At 47.1% G+C, this 25,034-nt stretch overlaps 1 protein-coding gene across 6 annotated transcripts in view; it reads right to left on the reverse strand.

Moving 5' to 3' along the window:
- UIMC1 (ubiquitin interaction motif containing 1) overlaps positions 1-25,034 on the reverse strand; it is a 39,835-nt gene that overhangs the window by 3,074 nt on the left and 11,727 nt on the right. For 4 of the 6 annotated variants that reach the window (XM_053956795.1, XM_053956794.1, XM_053956797.1 and 1 more), the window contains exons 3-10: positions 23,987-24,074; positions 18,826-18,950; positions 17,323-18,477; positions 13,781-13,845; positions 11,183-11,271; positions 10,187-10,266; positions 6,811-6,979; positions 1,324-1,402 (exon numbers count right to left, since the gene is read on the reverse strand). In XM_053956795.1, the coding sequence (XP_053812770.1) occupies positions 1,324-1,402; positions 6,811-6,979; positions 10,187-10,266; positions 11,183-11,271; positions 13,781-13,845; positions 17,323-18,477; positions 18,826-18,950; positions 23,987-24,074 (1,850 nt within the window). Of the gene's footprint in view, positions 1-1,315; positions 1,403-6,810; positions 6,980-10,186; positions 10,267-11,182; positions 11,272-13,780; positions 13,846-17,322; positions 18,478-18,825; positions 18,951-23,986; positions 24,075-25,034 lie in introns of all 6 variants that reach the window. The other 2 variants (XM_053956796.1, XM_053956799.1) reach the window with 2 other exon arrangements.

A 25,034-nucleotide genomic window follows, 5' to 3' on the forward strand; every position in this document is an offset into this window, starting at 1 on the left:
CTGGATCCTGCTGCTGCAGCAGCGGGACAGTAATCAAATCTGCTCATCTAACTATCTCAAACACCACTGATTTTTCCCCAGACATAAAGCACCCTGTCAAAATCTACAGAAATGAAGTGCAAGGGCTTTGCAAAGGGGAGTTAAATTCTGCCTGAAAAGTAAACCAAGTGTGTTAAATCAGAGAGACATTTTACCAGGGCTGGATGAACTTGTCTGACTAGTAAATCAAGCCTTTCTCTGCACTGTCTCCATTTTACATCATGCCATGCAGGGAGAGGAATTGCAGAGCACATGCTCCTGCTGGGGGGGTTGCCTCAGCCTGTTTCTCAAACCCCCTCGTTTGAGTGGAAGATGCTCAGGCTCATGCAGGACAACTGAGTGTTCTTGGGAAGAAGATTATTCTGGGTGAAAGGAGATGAAGGTCAGGCATAGATTTGCACAGCTACACTCACTTCCACACCAGCTCTCAGCAGGGACTGAACCCTGCAGAAGAGGACACTGGCTCTTTGGGAGGGAAGCTGCATTCAGGAATGGACTATCTCCAAGAAGAGACAAAGGCCCCAGGGACCAGCCCCAGCAATATTGTGTTCAGTTTGATAGTGGTACTCTCTGAGTGCAACACCCCAGGCTCTAAAATGCATATGGAGAGCCCCCATCGAGCAAAACTCTGCAGCACTTTTTCCCGTATTTTCTTTCCAGTCAGTACTGATTACCCAGATAATGTGTCTAAACAGAAGCTGTCCTCTCTATAATTAGCCTAATTCCATTAGTGATGTTGCCATCCACTGTTTGTAACAGCAAAATTGCTTCCATAGCAGGGATTTTACTGTCAGATCCTCTCTTATGATGCTTTGTGTGGGTGGCAGGAGGAGGGGCTGCATGGAGAGAGATTAAACAAAGCCACTGCTATTCTGAAAGTCTAATTTAATTAAGAATATCACTACAGGTGCCATGTTGACAGCCTCCATGTCCTGGCCTCTACTTTTCCCAGGGTTACCAAGCTCAAACCTCCCATCAGAAACTGGCTGAGTTAGCACCATTTTAGCTACAGCTCTCCCCCAGCAGCCATGCGCCCCTGACCCGCCATGGATTGGGCTGAAAGGAAATCAGTGCAAAAATAAACAATCTGAGAACAGCAAATTCCTCTTGCTTTGGTTTAAATATAGCCAGCACTGCAACAAGAGGCACTGAGGAAAAGCAATTTCTTAGGGAAACACTGTTATAAGGCCAACAGCCAGCACTTGTACAGGAATAAAGACATCCATAGTCAAGCTAGTACAGAAGCACAGAAATAATCTTGGAGGAGCAGGCATACCTACTTACTTGTCAATGTCTGAGGATGGTGGGCTGCTTTTACCACTGGCAGCTTTATTTCTTGCCTCTCTCTGACGCCGGGTGAGCACTGGAGGAAAAACAGAAAGGGTTAACAAAAAGGGTTATTACCATCCACCCCAAACCATCCCTACATCATGCTCAAATGCACCAAGTTTCCATCACTTCCACTCAAAGCTGCAGCAGAAGTGATGGTAGAGGAGAAGAAACAGTAGACTGGGACAAGCAGGGTCTTCTTTCCTGCAGAAGAGGTTGCTGAACAAGTCTCCTTTTTTCCTGGGAGGATACTGAAAAATTTACCTTTCCCAGGCTGGGGAGCCAGCTGACCACTTCACACCTGATTTGCCAGAAACAGCTGGATTGACAGTCTGTAGTTTACAGGAATTTCAGAGCTGATGACAGCAGTGTGATAGCCTGAGAGCAGCGTTACCCAGCTGCTCTGGCAGCACAGCCCAGCTCCCTGCCAAACCAGGCTCCCATGCCTGCTGCAGTGAGGGGCAGTGCCAGCTGTGGGCTCAGGGAAATGCAGAGCAGAGGCAAGAGCTGTGCAGAGGCACCAGACCTTTGACAGAGAGCCTGGCTGGGAAGGGACACAACTCACTGGAAAGAGAAAGTTACATCAATTAGCCCACACTCATCTCTTTCCCACTGCCCATGTGAACCATGGTGATCCGTGCTATTGTCCGCAGACAGCCCTGGCAGTCCCCTGGATGAAGATCTCTAGCAGGAGCAGTGCTGCTCTCCAGACGCTCCAACACGTGGGTAGCCAGTGAGATCCCAGCTGAGCAGCTGATGATGGGTCCAACCATTTCTGTTTCCCCAGCAAGCCCAAGGAGCCTTTCCCAACTGGCTCTGCAGGCATCTGCAGGGAGCACGTTGGAGTGTTGTCCCTTTCAGTTGAATTCCTCTCAGCGTATTCCTGTTGACATACCACCAGCAAAGATCCTCAGGGAACATTTCAGATAGCTTAGCTTGCTTCACCAGGGACGTTCAAGACTCCAGCTCCAAAACAGATGTCACAGTAAGTGCTCTCAGGCATGCTGGCTAAGGGGACAATGCAGGGAGCTGTTTTACGGCTTGGTGATGCTGCTTCCCATACTCATGAGGACAAAAGTCTGACTCCAAGGTATAGGCACAACAAACTTGTTATTGTTAGCACATCATCTGTGATAAAGAAAGCAAAGCACAAAATTTTGTGCGGAACAAAGGGAATTCTTCTGAGTTTTAGCAAAACCCCATTTCTAGAATATTGGGCAACCCCAATATCTATCCATAATGCAACACAGCCTTTCATTTAGCAACAATCACTGATCTGCAACTACAACCAGCAATGTACTGTGAAGTGCTCAGGAGCTGTTGGGGCTGATGGGAGACAACCATGCTAAAGAAACAAGTTCAAGCCTTTCTGGGATGTGTGTATTGTCTCGTAGGTGATGACTGATACCAACAGCTCATCATTCACAGGAACTAAAGGAAATGTCTCTTTTTAACATAGTCTGGCCCAGATCTGAAGTGCCAGCCTAACTAGGAAGACCGATAACAGTGGCCACCCCCCAGGACATCCAGCCTCCCAAGAACCCAACCAACATGTGTGTTTGACAGCATGGTGAGAACTGCTCTCCAAATCAGCTCGTTAATATTCCTTAACAAGCCTTGTGCACCAGCTCAGGTGTTAATCAGTTCTATTTTCTTCCAAAAGCAGTGAACACATCTGGCATAATGGGCCCATTAGAGATGTCTGGGACTAGCTCTGCAGCTGCCCAGGAGGAGACCCTCAGCTGCATTGCTGGAAGAAGCAGCAGAGGAGAGAGAACAGAGCCAGCTGGTGAGGCATAACCCCTGCCAAAACATGCTAGTTGTCCCCAAGAAGGGGGCTCAGAACACAGGAAAACACTTGCCACAGGCAAAATCCCCACCACAGAGCAGTGCTGACCTGCTTGTGTGACAGGAGCCTTGTAACTCTCCCAAATGCAATGCTCTTTGCTGGGTCAGACATACTCCAAGGCCCAAGAACAACCTTCTCCCTCACTCAGCATTTCTTCTGGTTGACAAGTCATTCTTGGCCTGTTTGGCTCCAGCATTCACCCTGGGGAAGAGCAGCAAACCCTGCCTTGCTATCAGCACACTCAGCCCGGGCACCTCCCGGGGCTGCCAGGTTTGGCTGGCACGTGGAGCTGCGAGGTCAGAGCCACAGAGCACCTTCCTGCTCAGCCCACCTGCAGTCCGATCCACCAGCTCCCTGTGCTCACTACCAGCTGTGCCACTTCCCTCCAGGATCTATTCGTGTCAGGCTCATGGCATCTTGTCCCTTCTCAGAAGCCACGCAGTTTTCCTCTGCACCCATTTCATTACTCTTTCTGCTGTATCAGTGCCACTTCTACTGCTGTCAAGAGCTTTTTAACAGCACCAGTGCTGCTGCTGAAGACTGACAGCTGCATCAAGACTGCATTTGAGCCTTTGGGAGGAAGGGATATACCAAATCCTCATTTTCCTGGGCTCACTTGGGAACTGAGAATGCCGGATGGATGTAGATGAAGGTGAGAGGCATCGAGTATGCCACAAAGCCCAAGAGTATTTGCTGTACTCAGCTGCAGTCAAGATTCGCTTCCAGACCGAGACCGGCGGATCCCTGCGTTGGCAGCAGCAGTGGGTGATGGATCTGGTGACTCCAGCAGAGCCCTCTGACACAAGTGAGCCCCTTTAGTTGAGTGCATGAAGAAAGAGGGAGCTGGCATAGAAATTCCACAGCTCCACTCATTCACTTGGAATTAACACCAGTCACTGAGCTGGAAACCCAGGGCCTCAGCCCTCTCCAGCCTGGTACAGTAGCTAACACAACATCAGGCTCTTCTTTTTTATTTACTCAGATCACAGGAAAGTGGAAATTCATGATAAGATTTTCATGCTGCCCAGGTATGTGGTGGTCTGGGCATCCAGCCAGGTTGACCATGTACGTAGGGGAAGCAACTGTAGCTCATCTTGCCCAGCTGCTCATTTGAAAACTTGCCCTTAGATGTCAGCCAGACTGAGCTGGCCTCCTGAGACCTAGGACTGAGAGACTTTGGTGCATGATTATAAGAAGGAAGAAGAGAAGTAAAACCAGCAAGAACTCATCCTTTTGTAGTATTAAAATGAAAATCACTGACACCTATAGTTTGCAGGACTGCAATTCCAGAGACATCAGGAGTAAGTCTAATTAATAAATCTGAAGACAGACTAAGAACCCCTGATCCAGTGCACCAAAGGAAAACTGAAGCCATCTTTTCTTAATAGATCAGGGCATGGCTTAGAGGGCAGAACTTTGACTTCCTCTCACACAAGGCTGTTGCTGTGCTCCCAGGGAAGCCAGCAGCCAGCCAAGAGCACACAGTGCTGCAGCAGTACAGAACAGCTTCTGGACCCACACAGGAGTTGGCATTTGCTTCAGAAGACAATTCTCTCACATCTTTTTTCTCCCCATGCATTAGCTTTACCTGTGGATGTTGTGCTAGTGGTGGATGCCAAGGTAACAGCCCTGGAAACAGAGTCCTTTTGTACCTGCACAGCTGTGCCAGGCTACTGTCTGGCCTCTGCTCAGAGCTGAACAGCATCTCTGCCTATTCAACCCAAATCTCACAGACTAGCCCAGCAGCTGAGAGCCCTTTGGGGGACAGTTGCCTTCTAACAGCTGTTGGAAGCTGGCCGGAGGTGCCCCACAAGCCAGAGCCCCACAGGCAGGCAGGATTCTGCCCAAGCCTGGAAAGCCCATGGTCTGCAAAGAGTCTGGGTGCAAACAACACAGGTGTCTTAGACTGTTATGGCTAATAGAGCCTGGTCTCTACAGGGAAAATACTAGAATAACTGGCAATAGAAAACTCAAATTACTGTGATTTTGTCCCAGACCCATTGCTCTACTTACGGCCACTATTACAGAGCAAAATTCCTTTTATTCCAGGCTGGTTTCCTTACAGGGGGATTGTTCTAAACAAGCCAGAACAGCAGAGTAGCAATTCCAAAATAACTACCCATACAAACATCCCCAAGGAGACTAGCCTGGAAGCAGAATGGAGAGGCCAGCCTTGAACTCTGTCCTGCTGAAAGCCAACACCAAAGAAAAGAACAAATTCCCTTGCTCTGCTAAAGACTTCAAAGCCTTTTCCTGATCACAGTTGGAATTCCCCAGGATCAATGGATACACTCACAGTCCAGCCACATCAGGGACCAGAATACCACAAGGCCAAAGACATTCCTGCTAAAAGGCACACTAGAAATTCTGCTCCATTTCGTAACACAAATAAAACCTTTATCAGTCTTGAGGATGGGAGACGAACTATGATAATTTGTGACTTGCCTGAACCAAATGCTTTGCATCAGTAGCTGGGTTGTGCCTGCAGAGAGAACCTTCCACCAAAATTAAGCACCAGCCAGTATCAGCCTTTACTCTGGCTCCTGTTATCTTGACAGGACCCATGTCACATTCCCAAAGATTTAGTATCGCAGGAACCTTTTATTTAAAAACTACATCAACTCTGCATTAAGATTACATGGTGAAACTCCCTCCTGCTAGAGGAGTGCAGAAGTTACAGTTCTTGTACTAGCTATGATTTGCTCAAATTGCTCAAACATCATTGATTTAGGCTGCATTTAACAAGCCAGTATGTAACTGAAAATTATATATTCACAGCCTGAAAAGTTAATCTTATTACAAGCTACTACTTTGATATTACCTGACATTGTGCTAACACAGATTTTACATTTCAAGCAGCAGCTAAAACATAACTTACTGAATATGTTGATAACCAACCAGTGTATTTGTTCACTTAAGCTCTACAAAGGTTGGCTATGGAAAACTGATATGAAAAAGAATACAAAGAGGATTAATATGGGCATTCTGACTGTGCTTCTATGCCTCACTCTTCACATGAAGGAGAAAAATCCACTCTCCCAGACTGACAGTTATCATTTTGCAATTTTAGTGAAACAAGAGGGAAACTTTTCTGCAGTCCCTGCCACCTGAACAGGCCATTTTTACACATACAAATATCAGACTTCATGCAGAGCACAGGCCATTCTTGTGGTTGTACAGAATATTTTCCCTTCTCAATAGCCCTGAAGGACGATTGCCCACATGGGTCAAGCCTTCCATTTTCTACCACTGTCACATTCTCTGCAGGTCCTCAACAAAGCACACAATAGACAAATCTTACAAGTACTGCTTGAAGCATCCAGAACTAGATCCTGGGGTAATATTCAGGAGGTGAATAATGTGGTGAATTATTGTGTGAAGTCAATCAGAAACGATGTCTCTGTGCAGGAGGTGCTGGAAATACCAGAACCTCCAATAACACTCTCCTGAGCAGCGTGGAGATGGAATAAGGCAGAGTGAACAAACCTCCCCATCCTGAGAGAGACAAGAGTGCAGCACCTGCCTGACAAGTAACAACAGGGGAAGGGGGGTGAGCACGAGGAGCAAACACGTGGAAGGAGCACTTAGCAGACCTGGAGCGTCCTCGCCAGGCTCCGGTCCCGCCGTGCCGTTGCAGTACATGGCGTGCAGCTCGATCTCGTCAGCCGGGAAGCTGTGGTCACACAGCGGGCACGACACACGGGCAGCAGCTGGAGGACTGCACTCAGACACAGTCCTGCCAGCATCTTCATCCCCACCAACCTAAGGAAGAAGAAGAAATATTAGCCAGACAGGGCTGTTTCTCTTACTTTGCTTAGGTGCAGAGCTCCATGCTGTCTGGTGGCTACTCACGCTCACACAGACTCAGATTCTCTTGGTAAGTTTTGCTCTTCCTTTATCACTTAGTCCTCAGAAATAACACCACTGGCTGAACAAACTACGCTGCACTAATAACTAATTTTTCTTGCAAAGGCAACATGTCCTTCTGAATCATGGTGAAACTCCCTGCACAGCCATGCACACCGTTTAAGGCAAACATCACCTGCACTAAAGTGGAAAAACGGCAAAGCTTCCATTAATCAGGAAATCTCAGAAGCGAAACTGATGGAAAATTCATGGGGCAAAGCAAGAGTTCAACACCTGACTTGTGCTCATCAGTTTCTGGACATGATCCATGCTACACAGGCAGCATTGTCTAGGAATGCAGCTTCCCCCAGGATGAAAGGAGGCTGCTGTGGTGTTAGGAAGCCTGGAGAGATCACTGGAAGCTCCTCCTTTAGAGAGGAGGTGGCTGGAGCAGTCATGAGAGGGGACACCGATCAAGGAGAGAGGCAATACCATTAAAAATCTGTGTCACACAAAATTACTAGCAGAGGCTTTTTGCCAGGGCACAATGTCACAGCTCGTGTACGTTCTCAGAGTGCCATTACCATTTACGGACACTCTCTTTTTGCATTGGTCACACAGCTGCAGAGGTGCTCCACTACCAACCCACAGAGATCCAGCCTGCTCCCTATGCCACTGACATTCCCAAATGCAGCAGACTGCAGCCATCTCACTCATAACTGCATCTCTGCCTAGTCGGGCTCGCTGTAAGATTTTTCCACATTAAGAAAAAACTTCCCCTCCCCACGATGATTAAGAAAAGCTATTTAAATATTAACCATGTAGAGAAATCTATAGAAAAATAATATGGGAGAGGTTTCTGTTCTTAGAGTTAAGCACTGACATGTGGACAGTGTGCAGCAAAACTGCTGTCTGCATCCCTCCAACAGTATCATTTCAGGGAAGCAGTAATTGGGGTCAGCCAAGATGCTCCGTGCCACTGGAGCGCTTTGCTGTATTACTCGGTTTATTACCTCCTTTCCCAAATGAGGATCTGATCCTGGCTTTTATGTCCTAAAGGGAAGGAGGGTGCTTTGTTGACTCAGAGGAGCTATGACAAAAATTGCAGGACTGGGACACAAACTGAGATTCCAACTCTCAAAACACATTTCTCCCCGACACCAGCTGAAAGGCTACGAAAGCAAGCCCCTGGAACATCCCTCATTCCCAGGGAGGCTCTCTGCCCTGAATTTCTGCAGAGGAGTTGCCACAAGAGTTCCTCCAGCCAAACACAGGCTGCTGAAGTACATCACTTACAGCATTAACACTTGTACCCCTCTCTCACATCTCAGTGTCATTACATCTTGTGAAGTCCTCACTGTGGGGCATCACACTGAAGAGCCATAAAATACAAGATGTGTCAAACATGAAAGATCAGATCAAACCTGCACTACACAGACAACACACATAAAAAATATGATGGGAAAAGCAGCAGGCACTGCTCCTTATAGCTGCCTTTTTTAAAGCAATCTTAGGAGATCACCAATTCTGCACACCCTGCCCGCCTACATTCAGCAGTAAATTACTAATTTTAAATGGAAATGCAACATTCTGTAACAAAAGACTGCTTGTACAAAACCTTGCTGTAACAGTCTGGAAAACCTCAACTGCAGAACCAATCACCCCTGTCAGAGCCAGAGACAGTTGCCTCTGCTTTTTAGCAGAGGAAATTGCCTACAAGACATAGTACTTGCAGCCAACAGCCAGCCAAGAGCAATGCTAGAGGGTGAGCTCAACAACAAGACTCTTGTGTCCTGGCTCAGCATCTGCTAGGAAGAAGTCATTCCCAGTGGTCTCTGCCTGGCTCCTGCAAACCACTGATGCCATGGTAGCTGTTTCTGCTGTTTTCCTGGAGGTCTGCAGCTCTGGTCTGGGACCTGCTGTCAACCATAATGATGTCAAACAATCCCTAGGAACCCACTCCCCACCACCTTGTGCCACCCAGGCACAGGGCACCCTCTGCAATGCACAAGGGGACAGGGCAGTGTCCTGGCCACAGCCAAATGGGCCATGAATGTGCTTTGGTGGCCAGCCCAGGACCGCCTCTCTCCTTGCTGCAGTCCCTAATTGACTGAGCAGTGCTTGGAGATACCTGCAGAATGAAAGGCACACGAGAGCAGAAGATGGTTTATTAAGAGGCCTGTGAGAATGAGACATTGGAACTGCAGACGTGCTGTTCAAGCTGCAAACTCCCAGAATGAGCTTTCCACAAATGAATCCTCTTGTCAAGAGCTGTACGATTCTGTATTCATGTACCCTGCGCCAGAGGAGTACTTGGCAACCCCTTTGATATCGCTCTCTAAATTAATAGACAAAGGGAGTTTTATCAGAAGCAGGAACTGAAGTCAGATGTTGGTACAGTGACAGCTGCAAAGCAATTGCTGTGCAGGTGTGACAACACGGGGAAAGGGGCTGCACACAGCACACATCTGCAGCAAGAGGTAAAAGGATGGCCCTGCCACTGACTTACTATTGCTATTAACTATTACTGCAAAACGCAAGATTCCCAGATTCAGGACACTCTGCTTGGTCTGAAAACCACCACCAGCTCTCAACACTTCATGCACATCTTTATACCAGTCTGATCTCTCTGGGTGAAGCTCTCAGACTCTTGGATATGGTCTGTGGAGAGCAAACTGGAGTTCAGAGCACTGTAACAGGGAAAAGCAGGTGACAGCACAAAAGACTGAGGTTTACTCGGACTCCTCTCAGAGCTGCTGGGGTCCCTCTGCATTGCTGAACATCACAGCTTGTACCCCTGAGCATGGGCAAGCAACAGCACTGCCACCCACGCTGATGGCATCCTCCAGCTCAGCAGCACTGGGACATAAAAGAACGGGCTGGAATTGATAACAGCTCTCCAGCTATAGGACTGAAAGGCTTCAGAAGCAGCTGCATGCAGTCCCCAGCCAAAAGGGACTGGAGATACAAAGCAGTAGAGAAAAGCAAAGAGGGAACTGTTTGTGAGGATCCAAACAGCAGAAGTCCAAGCTTCCAGCTACCTAAAGGGAAATGCCAGCACAGCTCATCTGAACTGAGGTCTAAAAGGTAGGATTGGAAACAGGACCCTTCAAGCTCTTTTACCTGCATAGGTGCACCTCTGCTGTCTGAACAGAGCTCTTCACTCTCCTCCTCAACAGCTTCCAGTGGGCTTGGCTGTGTCTCTGCAGAAAAACATCTCCATGTCAGCACAGGTTTGCAGCCTCCAACTATCTCTTCACTTGTTGATGTAGCTTAGTCCTTAATGCTTTTTAAGAGTATTCACAGTTTCAAGACATTCTTTAGACTTGCCACAAATGTTATCAGACAAAGTGCAACAACACAGCCAGACGAGGGGTTAAAGTCACAGCATGGGACTGTGAGGATAAAGGCACTGCAGCTGTGTAGCTTCATGGGGAGTGAGATTAGACACAGAAAGTGTGTGGGACACTTGCTGGGATGGAGACAAAGCAAGAATAGAGCTGCTCTCACATCAAGACAAGCAGAGCTTCCATTCCATGGTCTGTCTCACAGTCACACCTCCTTTAGACCTCCACATCTTTGTTAGCAACAAAATATGCCTCCAAGCACCACCATGACCTATCCTGCTACAGCTGTTCATGAACAGGAGCAGCCTCTTCATTATTTTTCTCACTTAAAACCCTGGACCAGAAAATCTCAAACATGAGATGTAGGAGAGACCAAGGAAGAAAAACTCCTTAGTCCCAAACATGTTTAATTAATGTAAGACAAAAAATTATTTCAGCTCTCGTGCTTTGCACATTGTCTTGACACTGAAAAATCTGAAAATATAATTGCATTGCAGAGACACCTTGTTTTGAGTGATCCCTCCATGCCCAGTGCACATCCAGGTGTCTCTTCAGCAAGTCTCCAGCAATCCCTGTCAGAAAACTGCCTTAGAGGAAATGGGTCCAAAACTAGGGGATCAAACTAAATTACCTGAATAATTTTAGCCTTGAAAAATGGAGATGGGAAAGAAATCTCGTTTTGTTCAAATAACTTGAAAATTCTCTTTTCTCTGAATTTCCTAAGCATGTAACTTTTGGTACAAAATTCATAACAGTCTCAAGTGCCTCTTACCTGGGCAAACAGAGATCTCTTCTTCAGCAGAGTTTTCTGTGGCAGTATCTGAGCTCCTTTTACTGCCAAGTGGGGTCATTGTGGAGATGCTGTTCGAAACATAAATATAACATGAATCTCCAACCCAGTAGGAGAGAGTGCCACACCTGCCTTTCTCACACAGTTCAAAACAGGAGATGATGCCATAATTTCCAAGTGGTCAATATCTGACAGCCAGAAATGACCAGGATTAACAGCAAAATATGGGTCTAAAATGCCATCCTAAGCAAAAGCCCCAAAGGGAACATTTTTTTCTTCTAGAAAGGTAGAAAGGGTCATTATCTCTTGTCAAGGGAGCAAAAATACCTGCTCACAATTGTGGGACTCTCTGTGGGAGAAGATGTGGGAGTTGTGCAGGTACCAGCATTGTGCCTCTTTCTGGCTGGGGAAGGAAATCCTCACAGGGGAAAGACAGACCTGCTTTATCCTGCATTATCCTCTCCCGCCTCACACTGCTCATTTCCTCCCTTATCCCTGTGCATGGCAGCCAGAAGCAGCACGGATGTGACACAAGGCATTTTCCCTGCAGCAAAGTCCTTACAGCATTAGTGTGGTGGTTCCTCGGAGCAGCACCCAGCACTGCTCCTCTCATTTTGACCTTCGGATTCCTCCTTTTTTTTTTTCTCCCACCTCACTGCACAGTCCTTTTTTTTTTTCTCCCACCTCACTGAACAGTGTCTTTCTGACACAGACAGGCATTGCTGAGTAAGTCTGGCACCCATGCTGACACACTCTGCGCCTTGCATGGCTCTCTGATTAGTCTGATCAAGTATGCAAGAACACACTTTAAAAACATGAATCCCCGCACTGACAAACACAAGATTTATTAAGCTCAACCACAGGCCTTAGAGAAGAGAGAACAGCCACTGCTGATTTATGATAAATAACAAAATTCTGATAGAAAATCACAAGTGGCTTTTCTCTCTAAATAAAGCATCTCAAAGCATTTGTTATGAATCCAGGCTGAGCGTGTTTTACTCTGTGTCTAACATCAGGGCTCTCTTCAAAAGAACTCACACAAAACAACTTGCTATGACATTTATAAAATGGGCTAATCAATTTGAAGTCAAACCACATTTCTTGCTACACCAACTATCTCCTGGAAACAAAGCCTATAATCATTTATTAAAACCCCAATCGTCCATGCTCTGTACAAAGCGTGGAACAAGCAGGGAGAGCAGCCCACAGAAAGCAAAGCAATTTCTTCACAGGACTGGCACTTCCCGAACTGCTCCACTCCCTCCAGACAGCTCAGAGCCATGTTTTCCTATTAAGTGCTGCTGAGGCCAGCCAGTTGGGGTGCCTGAACCATACCCAAGAGAGGCCTGTGCTGGCAAATTACCAGGAGCCAGATGGCAACACTTAATGTGCACAAAACTGCAAAGACTGCAGCCATTTCTTGCCTTGCTGCTGATGTTCCAGCTGCTCGAGGAGGGGCCACCGCATCCAGGTGCATCCCACCCCCAAAGCAGGCAGCCAGGAGCTCCTGGGCAACTTGGGGAATGTCCCAGACTAACCCCACCAAAGGAAAGAGGTTCCTCTCCTTTCATATCCTTCATATCCTGGGCTCTCAGGCCCTAAGCAGGCAGGAGGCCAGCGCTGCAGAGCACACACCTCGCTGCCTTCTACGCAAGCTCAGAGCTCAGCTGTCACAGGCTCATCAGCCTCAGCAGCAGCAGGTTCCTCCGGCTCCCCAAGGCAGGTTTTAAGCTTGTTAGAAAGGTGCAAGCAAGAGGGATTTTCATACTCTGCATATTGATATTAACTGCTCAGGCCAAATGCTGTTAGATCACAGGAAAGTTGGCAGTTTTGTTCCAAAGCAGGTTTAAATTATAAAACCCAGCAAATTAAAAACATGACATTATCTGGCCTTTCTTGTAACTTGCTTCCTGAATCCTCTCCCATTTGTCCTTCTTCTTCATAGCCTGTGGAATTGCATCCCACAGGAAGGAGAGGGAAAAAAAAAAAAGGAAAAGAGGAGTAGGCTTAAATCTGAAGAAAATCATGTTGACTTGCCCCACACCTGTCATCTGCTGAAGTGGCTTTTCTGGAGCACTGCACTCTATCTTTGGCTGATAGGCAGTGCCGTCTGGCTTCCTCCTCCCTGCTTTCCTCTTCAGCAGTAAGGCAAGAACATAAAAATACACACAGAAATCCAGTAAACCCTTCCCCGTGCTGCCTGTGCGCCTTCCCCGACAGACAAGTGATGGCATCGCTGTAACTCACCTCCAGCTCCCCATGGCTTTACTGCACCATGTCACAGGAGCTTCAGAGGGCAAGGAGCAACTCCTTCAACTTGTACAATAATGCACCTTGCACAGCTTATAAAGTAACAACAGCAACTGATCCCTTCTCCTCAGCTGTGCCCCACCTCTCCCATGCTGCTCCAAAGCCATCTATTTCCAGGGATACTTAACAGCAGTGACTGCAGCCAGCCTTTCCAGCAAGCCTTGCAGCGAGCTGTGGTGAGACTGCACCCCAAAATACTCCAGGGAGAGTGGAAGAGCCCATATTACTAGAGAGAACCTGTGAGCCCCACACTCTGAACACCCTACTCACCTCTGTGCAATTTGCATGGGTTCCCCATCTTCAGGCACATCCTCTGCAGGCAGTACCTGGGAGGGCTGGAAAGGAAAATTCTGGTGTTATATAAAACGATGTGCACAGCTGACTGGGGTCTGCTGGGTCACTGGATTCTGTCCATGACATTGCACCCAGTCTGCTGTATATTTTTATCAGAAAATGGCTGAGTATCCATCCAGAATTAGTCAGCTTTTTCCTTCCATCCCTGTTTTTGGCAAGGTACTCCCTGCAATAAAGCCTGGCAGTACTTTTTCTTACCTTGCTGCCTAGACATGTCCCTGGACAGTCTATGCCCATCAACTCCTTCAAACACTGCCATCATCTTCCATGCTCTCTGCCTGTTCTCAGCATCTACCTCATAGCTTTTCTCTACCTCCACCTGTGCTGAGCTTGAAACAACACAAGGTTTTTAGTGTCCCCCGCACTCCCCCAGGTACCCTAACAGCCCTCACCTACTCCACTTTAAAACTTATTTTCCTGAGCTATAATGACCTCATCAACTGGTACAGCTGATGCCTGACCATGAGAAGCCCTTTTCTGAAATTTCCTAGAGATAAAATCTGTTGCATTTTTCTTGCCTGGGAAATCAGCTGTCCCATCTAAGGGGGGGAACAGATTAACCTGCACAATCTACAGCTGGAAAATCTGTCTGCATTTTATCCCATTCTTCATTTAGCTCTACGACTCCACTTATTCTTTCCTTTAAAATTTGTTCAAAAGCCTTATGCACTGCCGAGGTCAGGCTAACATGCCAGTCATTACCCAGATCCCTTTCTTCTTCTGCAGTGTACACGTTACACTTGCCATCCTCTAATCAGGTGGAATTACAACGGTTTATTAGCAGTCCTTGCAGTCAGGCCTACAAATTCTCATGCTAGGTCTCAAAGAAACCCAAGGAGTTTTCCTCCCCCTTCCTTGAGTCTATCAAATGCTGAGCTTGATTTCCACCAATAGGTTCAACTCTGATCAGCTCCACCCCTGGATATACTTCCCCAGCAAGTTCCAAATCAAAGCCTCTGCTGTCAAATTTCCCTGATATAACTGCAACCCCCAAATATCCTGTTTTATCTATGCTTTCTTTACTTCTTTGCAGCCTAGCTCATCATTAACATAAAATACCACACCTCCTCCTTTATTTTTATTTGTCTTTGTCAAGAATTGTGCATTTCTTAACAATGCCTCTGCCCTGGTCATGAACACTCATCTATGTTTCTGCTTTTCCTTGTACATCTGTTATAAAATACGGCACTAATTCAGGCCAGCAGACTCTAAATCTCCAGAATTTGATCTTTTCCCTCTGAATCTTTTAAACACAGAGAGTTCCCTAACCTTATCTGAAAGGCTCTGAAAAAAATTTATTCTATTAGCACTGAAGTTTGTTAGTGCAGGTTCACAGGCTGTGAGATCTCCCGACAACCAGAATTTGCTCTGTGCAAACAACCCCTGGCTGTGGGAGGCAGTGGCAGCAGTTGACTGCTGCCAGGGTGGAAGGTCTGTGCCCGTTCCAGGTGAGGGTTTCAGGGCAGGAGTACAGGCAGCCTCCCTCAAGCACATTATTTGCACCTTCATTTCACACATGGCATGAGGCCAGGTCCTTTTTCAAGGACAGTTTTGAGTCCTCAAGGGTGGTTTCTACACTCAGCACAGCCTAAGATCTCCCACCAGCAGAGCAGCCCTAGTGGCACTGGGGGAGCCCCAGGGCAGCACAGGCAGCAAAGGGTCTCCAAGAGACGCAGCAAGGTGGAGACACGACAGCTCTGGGCCCCTCCTTTGTCACTGCCAGTGGAATTGTATTTGATAGAGGGGAAAAAAAATGGAGACAAGGCACAAGCAAACATCAAACATATTGATTTTGCAAGTAAATCACCTGCTCTGGCCTCAGTGTGCGACTGCACAGAGAAGCGAGAGAAAGGAGCTACCTCTCATGCTGGGTGTGATAAAGCAGATGAAAAGGCATTTAGAAAATATTTTCTCTCGTGTAAATAGAAGACTAGCAAATTTTGGGCTAGGGTTGAAATTGTAAAGTTTGTTCCCCCTCCCTTATGTTTTCCCCTTAAAAATATCAGAAAGGCTACATCTCTCAGCTATGGCTCTGAGACAGCTCCCACGGTCAAGAGGATAGGTTACAAGTTACCTCTCAGCACCACTAAAACCTCTTTTCTCCCCAAGAATTAATTAGGTATTAGCATTAAACAGATAATATTTTAAGAAATACCACACAATTTTCAGTACTGATTAAAAGTTCATGCCCTTCCCAGCTGCTGTAGCTTCCCAAGGGCTTTAGAGTACACATCCACAGACCTCCAGTCACCCCAATCTTCCAGTATAATGACACCTTCATTTCCAGAGGAAAAGCTACAGAAAAAAAAAAGTGCAGTTTGCTTTAAGAACCTCTCAGGTCTTTTGTATCTATCCTAAGGAAATGAAAAAGGGCACAAGTGAGTTCCTTTCCTCTGCAGATCACCTCTAAGGCTTGTTTAAATCTCCATCTGCTAAACCCGAGCCAAAGCACTGTCATGAAAAGTCACATTTCAGCACAGGCTGCTCTGCTCTTTTTCTGCAACCAGAAAATGCAGACATGACGTTTTTCCTAAGTGTTCAATATTACAAGACAGAATATAAATATCACAAAACAAGTTAAGTATCTTTCTAACACCAGGGTAAATGATCAAATACTCTTGAAAACAGGAACAACAGAGCCAAGGCTTCAGTCATAGAGAAGATAAAGTTATACAATGATCCGGGAGTGAAGTCATTATGAAAAATGAGGGTTGGAAAAGGCTGACACAAACCTAAAATACAGCAGTAATAAATACTTCATCTGACTAGCAATCTGTTTAAACTTAGCAGTGACAGAAAGCTGCCTTCCGCTCCAGCAGGAGAGCCCTGACAGAGACAGAGGCTGACACCTAGTGTCTAGCATGCCCGAGCCCGAGAGAAGGTGCCCAACACCAGGACAAGGACAGGGAGCACCACCGTGGTGACAGATCACCAGGGCAGGCAGATGCCTGTGACCACACAAAGCCTCTCCCAGCCACGAGGGAGAAGAGCAGTTCCAAGGCTGAAGCACTTATGGATGCAGATAAGCATGGAGAGGCAAACAGGAAAGGCTGTGCTGCAAGGACAAACCCACATCTCTGACTGCAAAGAGAAACCCAGAGCTCCCCACACAGCCACAGGTTTATAAATCAGAGCTGGTGGTGGTCAGCATCACCTCTGTGTCCTCTGCCTTGACACACTGCCAGGCTGTACCCTTCTGAGAAGGATCAGTTGGATGTGTCGGTCTCTGGAGCACTAATGATGACTGCCAGGCTGCTCAATAGCCCTTATCTTGTGAGAGCTGGGTGTCAGCCTGTACACTTCTCTCCTTTCCACAGTAACCTGTGTGGCTGGGGGAGGAAGTCCCTAAATTTAAGAGGGGCATTAAATAGCAATGCCTGCTTTGCAGAAGAGACTGAACCGTAACAGGGACAGAAGGGCATGGCTGCTCAACCTCTGCTCAGTGGCAAAGCTCTTACCTGGCAGTAGCTGGTGGTCGGTTCATCATCAGAAGTGGAGTTCTTCTCTTCTTCCATGCTGTGCCCTGGACTCTCTGCATCCCTCCTCTTTGCAGAGTGGAGCCAGGTGATGTTTTCAGACTCCTGTCCCTCTGTGTCTCCATCTTCTGTACCATCAGCAACCCCATTCTCCCTGCTTATCTCCTCTCCTTTCCCAAGCTCGTTTTGGCTCAAGGAAGAACTGGGCACAACTGGGTTACCAAACTCCTTCTTATGCAACAGCTGTCTCTGAGCCTGCTTCAGGCTCTTCTGATAAACCTCCAGCTGACACAAGATGACTTTGGTGTACTGGTTGGGGTCCACGCCTTTGGGGCAGAAGGGGATGCCCCAATAATAGTGCACTGTGTCTCTTGCCTCCTCCTGTTTGTGCTTCTCCTCCACCACAGTCAGCATGGAAAGATCTGGGGTACTGCCAGACCCCTCATTCTCCTCTGCTTGCTCTGTGGAAACACAGACCTTGGCAGTGTGCCCAGGCTGTGAGCTGTGTTTGGTACCTGCTCCTCCACCACTCCTGGGGCTGTCACACTGTTCTGTGGTCCTGCTCTTCCAGAGTGTGGCTGAGCTCCCAGCACCAGCTTCTCCCACAGGATGGCCAGTGCAGGGCAGGAGCTGCTCTTTTGGTTCATGGCCTGCTGCTTCAGAAGAGCTGGAGGGGCTGGTGAACAGTCTCCGAGGTGCCAGTCTCCAGGAGCCTCCTGAAGCCACCTTGCCAAAGGTGGGACTCAAAGACATGAAATCCTCTCCCAGAGTGCTGGGTAACATGTTATTCGAATCACTTTTTGCTGGTGAGCAAGACTTTTCACTTGACCTTGTCAGTGGCTGGCCCTTCCCCGGAGACACGATTATGCTGGATACTAGTGAGCTTTCAACGATTTCCTGGCTTAACCTCCTCAACACTACCAAGGGGCTCCGGGCGACATCCATCTGTCCATTCCCATCAGCTCCAGAGCTCTGTGAGTGGGAGCTGCAGTCAGAGGGAGGGGTGTCAGGGCAGAATGCCAGGCCTCCCAGGATCTCAGAGCCTTCTTTCTCAGCAGGCTGGCTTTGGCCCTGTGAATCTAGTGCTTCCACTGACAGCTGAGGAGATGCAGTCGACGAGTCTGAGGGCTGACAGCTCTGAAAAACAAAAGGTTCACTCTCCTACACGTGTTCTCTACCAGCACAGCACAGCACAACCAAGGGCTCCCCCAGCATGCTGGCAGCCATCACCTGGACTGCAGAAACCCCTATCCCAAATCAGAACTCCGTACCCAAAAACAGGGACAGCTGGGGTTACACTTCATGTCTGTCTCACAAGGTAGGAACAGTACAAAGCAACTACTCTGCAGCTGCTGTCATTCCAGTTTGTGCTGGGACTATCTATGTCCCCCAGTAAAACTTTATTTTGTGCAGCATGGTAAAACAAGCACAGACAGCAATGTTGCTAAAGTACCCTAGTGAGCCTCTTCACAGAAGTGCACTTACACTAAGGCTCTCAGCAATGGCCTTCCTCAAGAGCTCCTCCTCTTCCTCTTCCTGACAGTTCACTTCTCTAGCCTCTTGCTCACTCATTTTCAGGGCCAGTGCAAATTGTTCTTCTTCAGTCATCTCTACAGCAGAAGAAACAGGATAATGTCAAGTCACAGCTGCAGGTGTATGTAAACACTCGGTGAATATCCAGCATGTAGGGAGAAATGGGTGAGAGTCCCACCTTCCCAGGAGGAATGCAGAGAAAATCATCTAAACCTCAGCTGTCTGGAAAGGTGTCAACAAAACTGGAGCAGGCAACACTAAATGAGAAAGGTATCTCAGGTCAGGAACTTCACCTCAGGTTTCTACAGCAATCTAAGCTTCCATTCCCCGAGTATATTAACTGCAACATGACATTTTATTTGCCATCAAACAACACACACTGCAGCTGCAGAATGCATGTTCAAGGAGAGAGGAAAAGGACAGATTTCTAAAGTGTGCTCATTTTTGCATCGGATAGGCTCAGCAGCAAGGTAGGACAAACAACACGTCTTTAAGACACTTTTTTACTAACCAAGTAGCACGCATCACTGTCTTCTGACACAGATACCTGCAATACCACAGGAGACCTATCCAAGAGAAAAAGAGCTACATGTTTTTCACCCCGAGCCTCAGGTGGAAAGCTCTGTGGAGGATAATGTTACTTGCTTGGTGGTATTATAGAGGATATCTCACATGCATACATCCCCCTTCTGCTCACATCACCACTCCACTGCATCACTAAGTCAGTCATGCATGGGAAACAGGTTTCCTACAGTTGTAACTGCTATTTCAGCAGAAAATTTATTCCTGAAATATTCCTCGCTCCAATCAAACCAAAAGTCTAGACTGGCTATGCAGAAACAAAGCAGTTAGTTACTTTGGAAATCACTTATTTACTTAGATTCAATCCAACACTTTCACTCTGCTTAAAATATACAATGCCTGCAGAATGGAGTGCAGCTTGAAAAACAACTCAACAGCACTCTCAGGAGCTGAAAAAATACATCTTCTCACTCGAAACAAATTGACAGATTTCCTTCAGAACCCGCTCCCTCCTCCAGGCAGAACCCTGCACGCGCCATCTCATGCATGAACCGAAGGCTCGCGCTCTCCGACAGGCTACAACATCTTTAAGATGTGCCATTTGAACAGGGAGGCTGCCCAAGCACAGAATATGCCTCCACTGCAGCCGGCTCCGGAGACAGGCGTTTCCCTGGATAAAGATGCATTCACAAGTTGCAGGCTCCCATTTTCTATCCCATCCTCTCCCTACCAGCTGCCACCCAAACACAGCAGTGCAGCCGTGCTCTGGCTGTACCACAGCCTGCCTATGACAGCTCTGCTGCAACCAGGAGCATCCACAGAGCAGAGCTTCACTCTGCCCTTCCCCCAGCTCCTGGGTGATGGCAGCCTCGTGCTCCCCCACCCAAGCAGGATCTGAAACGTTTTTGGACTGATTACCTTCAGATTCCTTTATGTGTCCTACTAAAACAGCACTTAGCTTCAGGTTGTTGGTTTGGGGTGGGGTGGGGGATAATTCCTTTGAAAATTAAGAAAGGGGTTGAAGGGAAAGCAGACTGCAATGCTCTCAGGGCTCGTGGGGATCTTTTGTCCTTGGACAAAGTCACTCTGAGATGTTACAGCCAGGAGGGATCAGAGCAAAAAAAAAAAAAAAAAAAAAAAAAAAAAAAAAAAAAAAAAATCATTCTTTAATGGAAAGCACAGTCCAGTGTATGGAGAAAGCTCCCAGCCCCAAGAACAGCAGCATTAAACAGCATATCACAGAGCCAATTAGGCTGGAAAACACCACTGAGATTGAGTCCAACCTTTGACCAATCACCACCGTGTCATCCAGACCATAGCACTTAGTGCTACATACAGTCTTTTCTTTTCCCATAACGCCAAACACCTTCCAAGCATTCAGAAAGTGTGTGCTGATTTGTTTTCCTGCTCAAACCATCACAGCAATCAGGCTAGATCCTCTAAACTCAGACATGTGCAGGAAAACTGGTGCACATGATCAGCACCCTGCAACACACGACTTTCCACGTGCTTCAACAGGGGCCTGAACATTTGCCAGTTCAGGCTATCAACATCCATGAAGCTTAATAAAAAGAAACATTTTTTGGCGAGTTACTGCTGTACATTTTGTTTTCTTCTCCCTCCCTGGCACAGCAATTTCCCCTCTGGGGACAGGGAATGTGCCAGACAAATGCTGCCTCTGGCAAAGAAACCAGTGACAAACAAGATGCACTTAGTGCACGTTCCAGTTGAGTAGGTGCTCTGGAGATGGGGAAAACTCGAGTTTAAATCCACCTGGCATTACTGTGGGGAGAGCAAAGAGCAGCTCTGCTAATGCCTTCCAGCAGACCTGACCTGCTTTAAGTGAAGCTGACGGGTATTTCATGCTCCAGGACTGATCACTTCTCAGCACCGTGTGTTTTATTAAACTTGATGCTGATTGCAGCCGTCATAATTTATGATGATTAGAAACCCGGAGCGCTGCATTAGCCCCCGACCACTGTGTGCAAACAGAGCTGGGGAGAGAGCTCAGAGCGTGTGGTGGGGGCTCCACAGATCCCGGGAGAAACGACCCCTCTCCATCTGGACCGATGCTCAGCTCACACTCATCACTCGCCTGCCTTGCAGGAGCCCATTCCCGGGGGAAGCACCGGCACTGGGAACTCAGCATCTCCCACTCCAAAATCCTCTCGTCACAGCTCCATCCCAACGCGGCAGGAAATCCCAGCGCCCCTCCGGGGACCAGGGCATCCGAGAGACCCGCAGATGGGAAGGAGGGGTCAGAGAGAAACTGTTTTTAAGATAAGGTAGCCCTAAACAAATTAAACCATTTCAGAGCCTTTTTAAATGCTAATACAGCAATTTGCAGAGTGATTTATGTTCCATTTTGACATTTGCAAAGTAAATTAGATGCAAAACCCCACTAGTTGTAGTTATAACACTTACTAATAAGAGATTTACTCAAAAATAACAGAAACGCGGGATCTCGGTATTTTTACATATCCGAAGTGCAATTACAGTAAAAACATTCAAATGTGCTTTAAAGCACTGACTTCCTCTGGAAAAAGAGAGAGACTTCTTTAGGTTTTGTATTTCCATTTATCCTGTCAGGATGAAACGTCACAGATATATTTTAGTTATGGCTCTAGGTTAAAATGAATAAAACCACAACAAAGCAAAAAAGGGAGGATACGCTTTATAAAGAGTGCCTGCCAATATCCAAAATTTTCCAGTTTTGAGGAGAAAGAACTTGCTCTACCCAGAAGCACCCAATCTTTACAAAAGACCAATTTGCCTCGCAATTCAAAGAATTTATTTAAAGACACTGGGAAAAATAATTACTACTTCAAATCTTAATTTGCCTAAAAGCAAACACCAAAAGTCTAATTATAGCTTCCCACAAATGAGAACAGCCCCACCATCACACGTGCCTAAATAAGCCCCTGCTCTCCGACTGTGCGGCGCCAGGCACCCCCAAACTCAGACGAGCACACTAAGCAACAAAAAAAGGCAGCTTTTGCCCCAGGAAAAGAAAAACTATTATTAATAAATTTCAACATCTAGAAACACAGCAGAACTCCTCTGTTAAACAACATCTGGAGAGCCAGCCCTGTCTCCTGTGGATTTTCTGGAGCACACTGAACACCTTTTGCACAGCACCAGCTCCTGAAACCCTACATGTTCAATGATGCAACGAGGACATCCAACTTCAGCAGATCCCTGCTCTTAGCACCATATGCTTGGTCACATTTTAGTGGCATCTCCAAGGGGGGTTTCAGCTTTAATTTGGTGCTCTGTTTCCTTTGGGAGAAAAAGAAGGATAAGAAAAAGAACTCCTTCCCCATCTCTGACTTTGCTATCTTACTTGTTCAACACAGACATGCACAATGGGCTGCGGCTCCCACAAAGAGCTGGGCTGTTCTGTGCTATGGCCTTAGGCCTCTATTAAAAACAATTTAATTCACACAAGCCCTGTGAGGACTGACAAGCCCAACTGCTGCTGCTTGCAGAGCACTGGCGTGCTCCATTTTGTTCAGTGATTGCTTTGGGTTTTGCAGGAGTCAACATTTCTCCCATTTTAAAAAGTCCTGAATTTTATGCGCTGGACGGACCACTGCCTTGCAGAGCACAGGAACACGAGTGGGGACACTCTGGGGCCTGGCTGCTGTAACATGTGGGGCTGAAAAGGGAGCAGAGGTATGCTGGCCATGCTCAGTGGGCCCTTCTGCCTGTACATCAGAATATGAGCAGGAACATCCCAGCCTTTAGCATTTGTTCACAGACTTATTGTCCATGAATGCATTTAATCCCTTATTAAAGCTGTTGATTCTGACCTCTCCACAACCTCCTGTGACACAAACTTCCAGGAGTTCACCCCATGCTGTGAGAAGCATTAGTGTCCTTCACCCATTTTAAACCCATCTATTTCTTGCTATTTCCACTGATAGACCCCAGGAGCTGGTAAACAACAGCTCAGCTGAGGCATTGCCTTCCCGATGGGAACTTTGATCCCATCCTTCTCTCCTAACAAAGCAGCCCCAAGCTTTCCAGACTCTCCTCACCAGGCAGCTGGTTTACCCCTTCATGACTTGAGCTGCCCTTCTCTGGATGCACCACTGTGTCCTTGCTAAGCAGAGGCCAGAACTGCACACAGCACTGTGACACGGGTGCACCAACACTTTATGTAACAGCAAAATGACATCAACCAAATCCCTGCTTCTTAACACCCTTCCTTATGATGCCCAACGTTGCTGGTGCTCTGGCAGCCCCCACACTGTGAGCTGATGATTTCAGAGAACTGTCAGCTGCGACTCAGATCCTTCCTGAGCGGCAGCTGTCGGGTCAGAGCACTGTGATGTTTCAGGGACAGACAGGAGCAGAGGGGCCTGGACAGGAAAGCAGTTTGTGACTGACGGCGCTTTCACATCAGCCTCAGACAGTTTTGAACCCGGTGAGGTACCAACACCCTCGCACACTTATTTTGGAAGTGCAAAATTTAGCCCCGTGAAGGGTCTTTTCTGCATCCTCAGCCATGTCACAGCCTTTCTCTAACACAAACAGCAGAAGCTGCTCAGCACCAGACAACGTCCCCAGCCCCACAATCGAGACATACGTGCAATTTTTCTTTTAGCAGCAAACTTTGTTCGATCCAGCTGCTTTGTTCTCTTCTTTTGCAAGCCACTCTCTTCCTTTGACTCCTGCTGCAATGGAAAAGAACATGGTGACTGCATGCAATATGTAAGAAATACTACCAGCCCCCTCCCCCCAACTACTCAGGCACAAACACTGGTTCAAGAACAAGCATCTATTTGTGTGAAATTTGAATTTCAAACGTAATTCAAACACATTCTGTAACTATTAAAAGCTGTGTGATAAGCATAATGAGCAAAAAGAGTTACAGACTGACATAAACAGAGAAGTAGGAGAGACAATAGACTTCATGCCAGTCACCACCATGCACTGCACCTGCTACTCATGATTTTAGAGAGAATTTGTTTGGCCTTGCTAAAGCATTGATATTTGTAAGCACTCAAAAGAGAAAAACAGAACCTTTTTATAACTGAGCATCACACACCTGCAAAGCCAGGACTGTTTCCTGCCCTGCAGCTTCTAGTACTATGCCCAGGCAATTTCAGGTGATCCAAACTAGAATCCCTAGCCATTTTTTGAGACCCACACCAATGCACCTCGAGGGCAGGAGGGCCAGCTGTACTTCCCCCTCATGCTATTCTCTCATTGTATTCATAGAATCAAAGAATGGTTTGAGTTGGAAGAGACTTTAAAGATCATCTAATTTCAACTCTGCCATGGGCAAGGACACCTTCCACGAGATCAGGGTGCTCAGAGCCCCATCCAATCTGACCTTGAACACTTTGAGGGGCATCCATATCTTCTACAGCCAGTATTGCCACAAGTATTTCATTTTTGAAACTTGAATACTTGAGAAACTTGTAGTCTCGAGGCTCCCTGGAACAATAATCCCACGAACAACTTAAATGTGTGCTGCTTTAAGCACAAGGACTGCAGCACAAATGGGCACAGGCTTAAATGACACAAATTTCAAGTTGCTGTCCTAACAGCTTAGGCAAGGGCACACACATTACCCAAGGCTGGCATTGGACCCCTTCCAATTTGTCTCTCTAAATCAGGTAGGATTAGAA

The sequence above is a fragment of the Vidua chalybeata genome, chromosome 15 (assembly GCF_026979565.1).
Source record: "Vidua chalybeata isolate OUT-0048 chromosome 15, bVidCha1 merged haplotype, whole genome shotgun sequence".
Taxonomy (NCBI): Eukaryota; Metazoa; Chordata; class Aves; order Passeriformes; family Viduidae; genus Vidua; species Vidua chalybeata.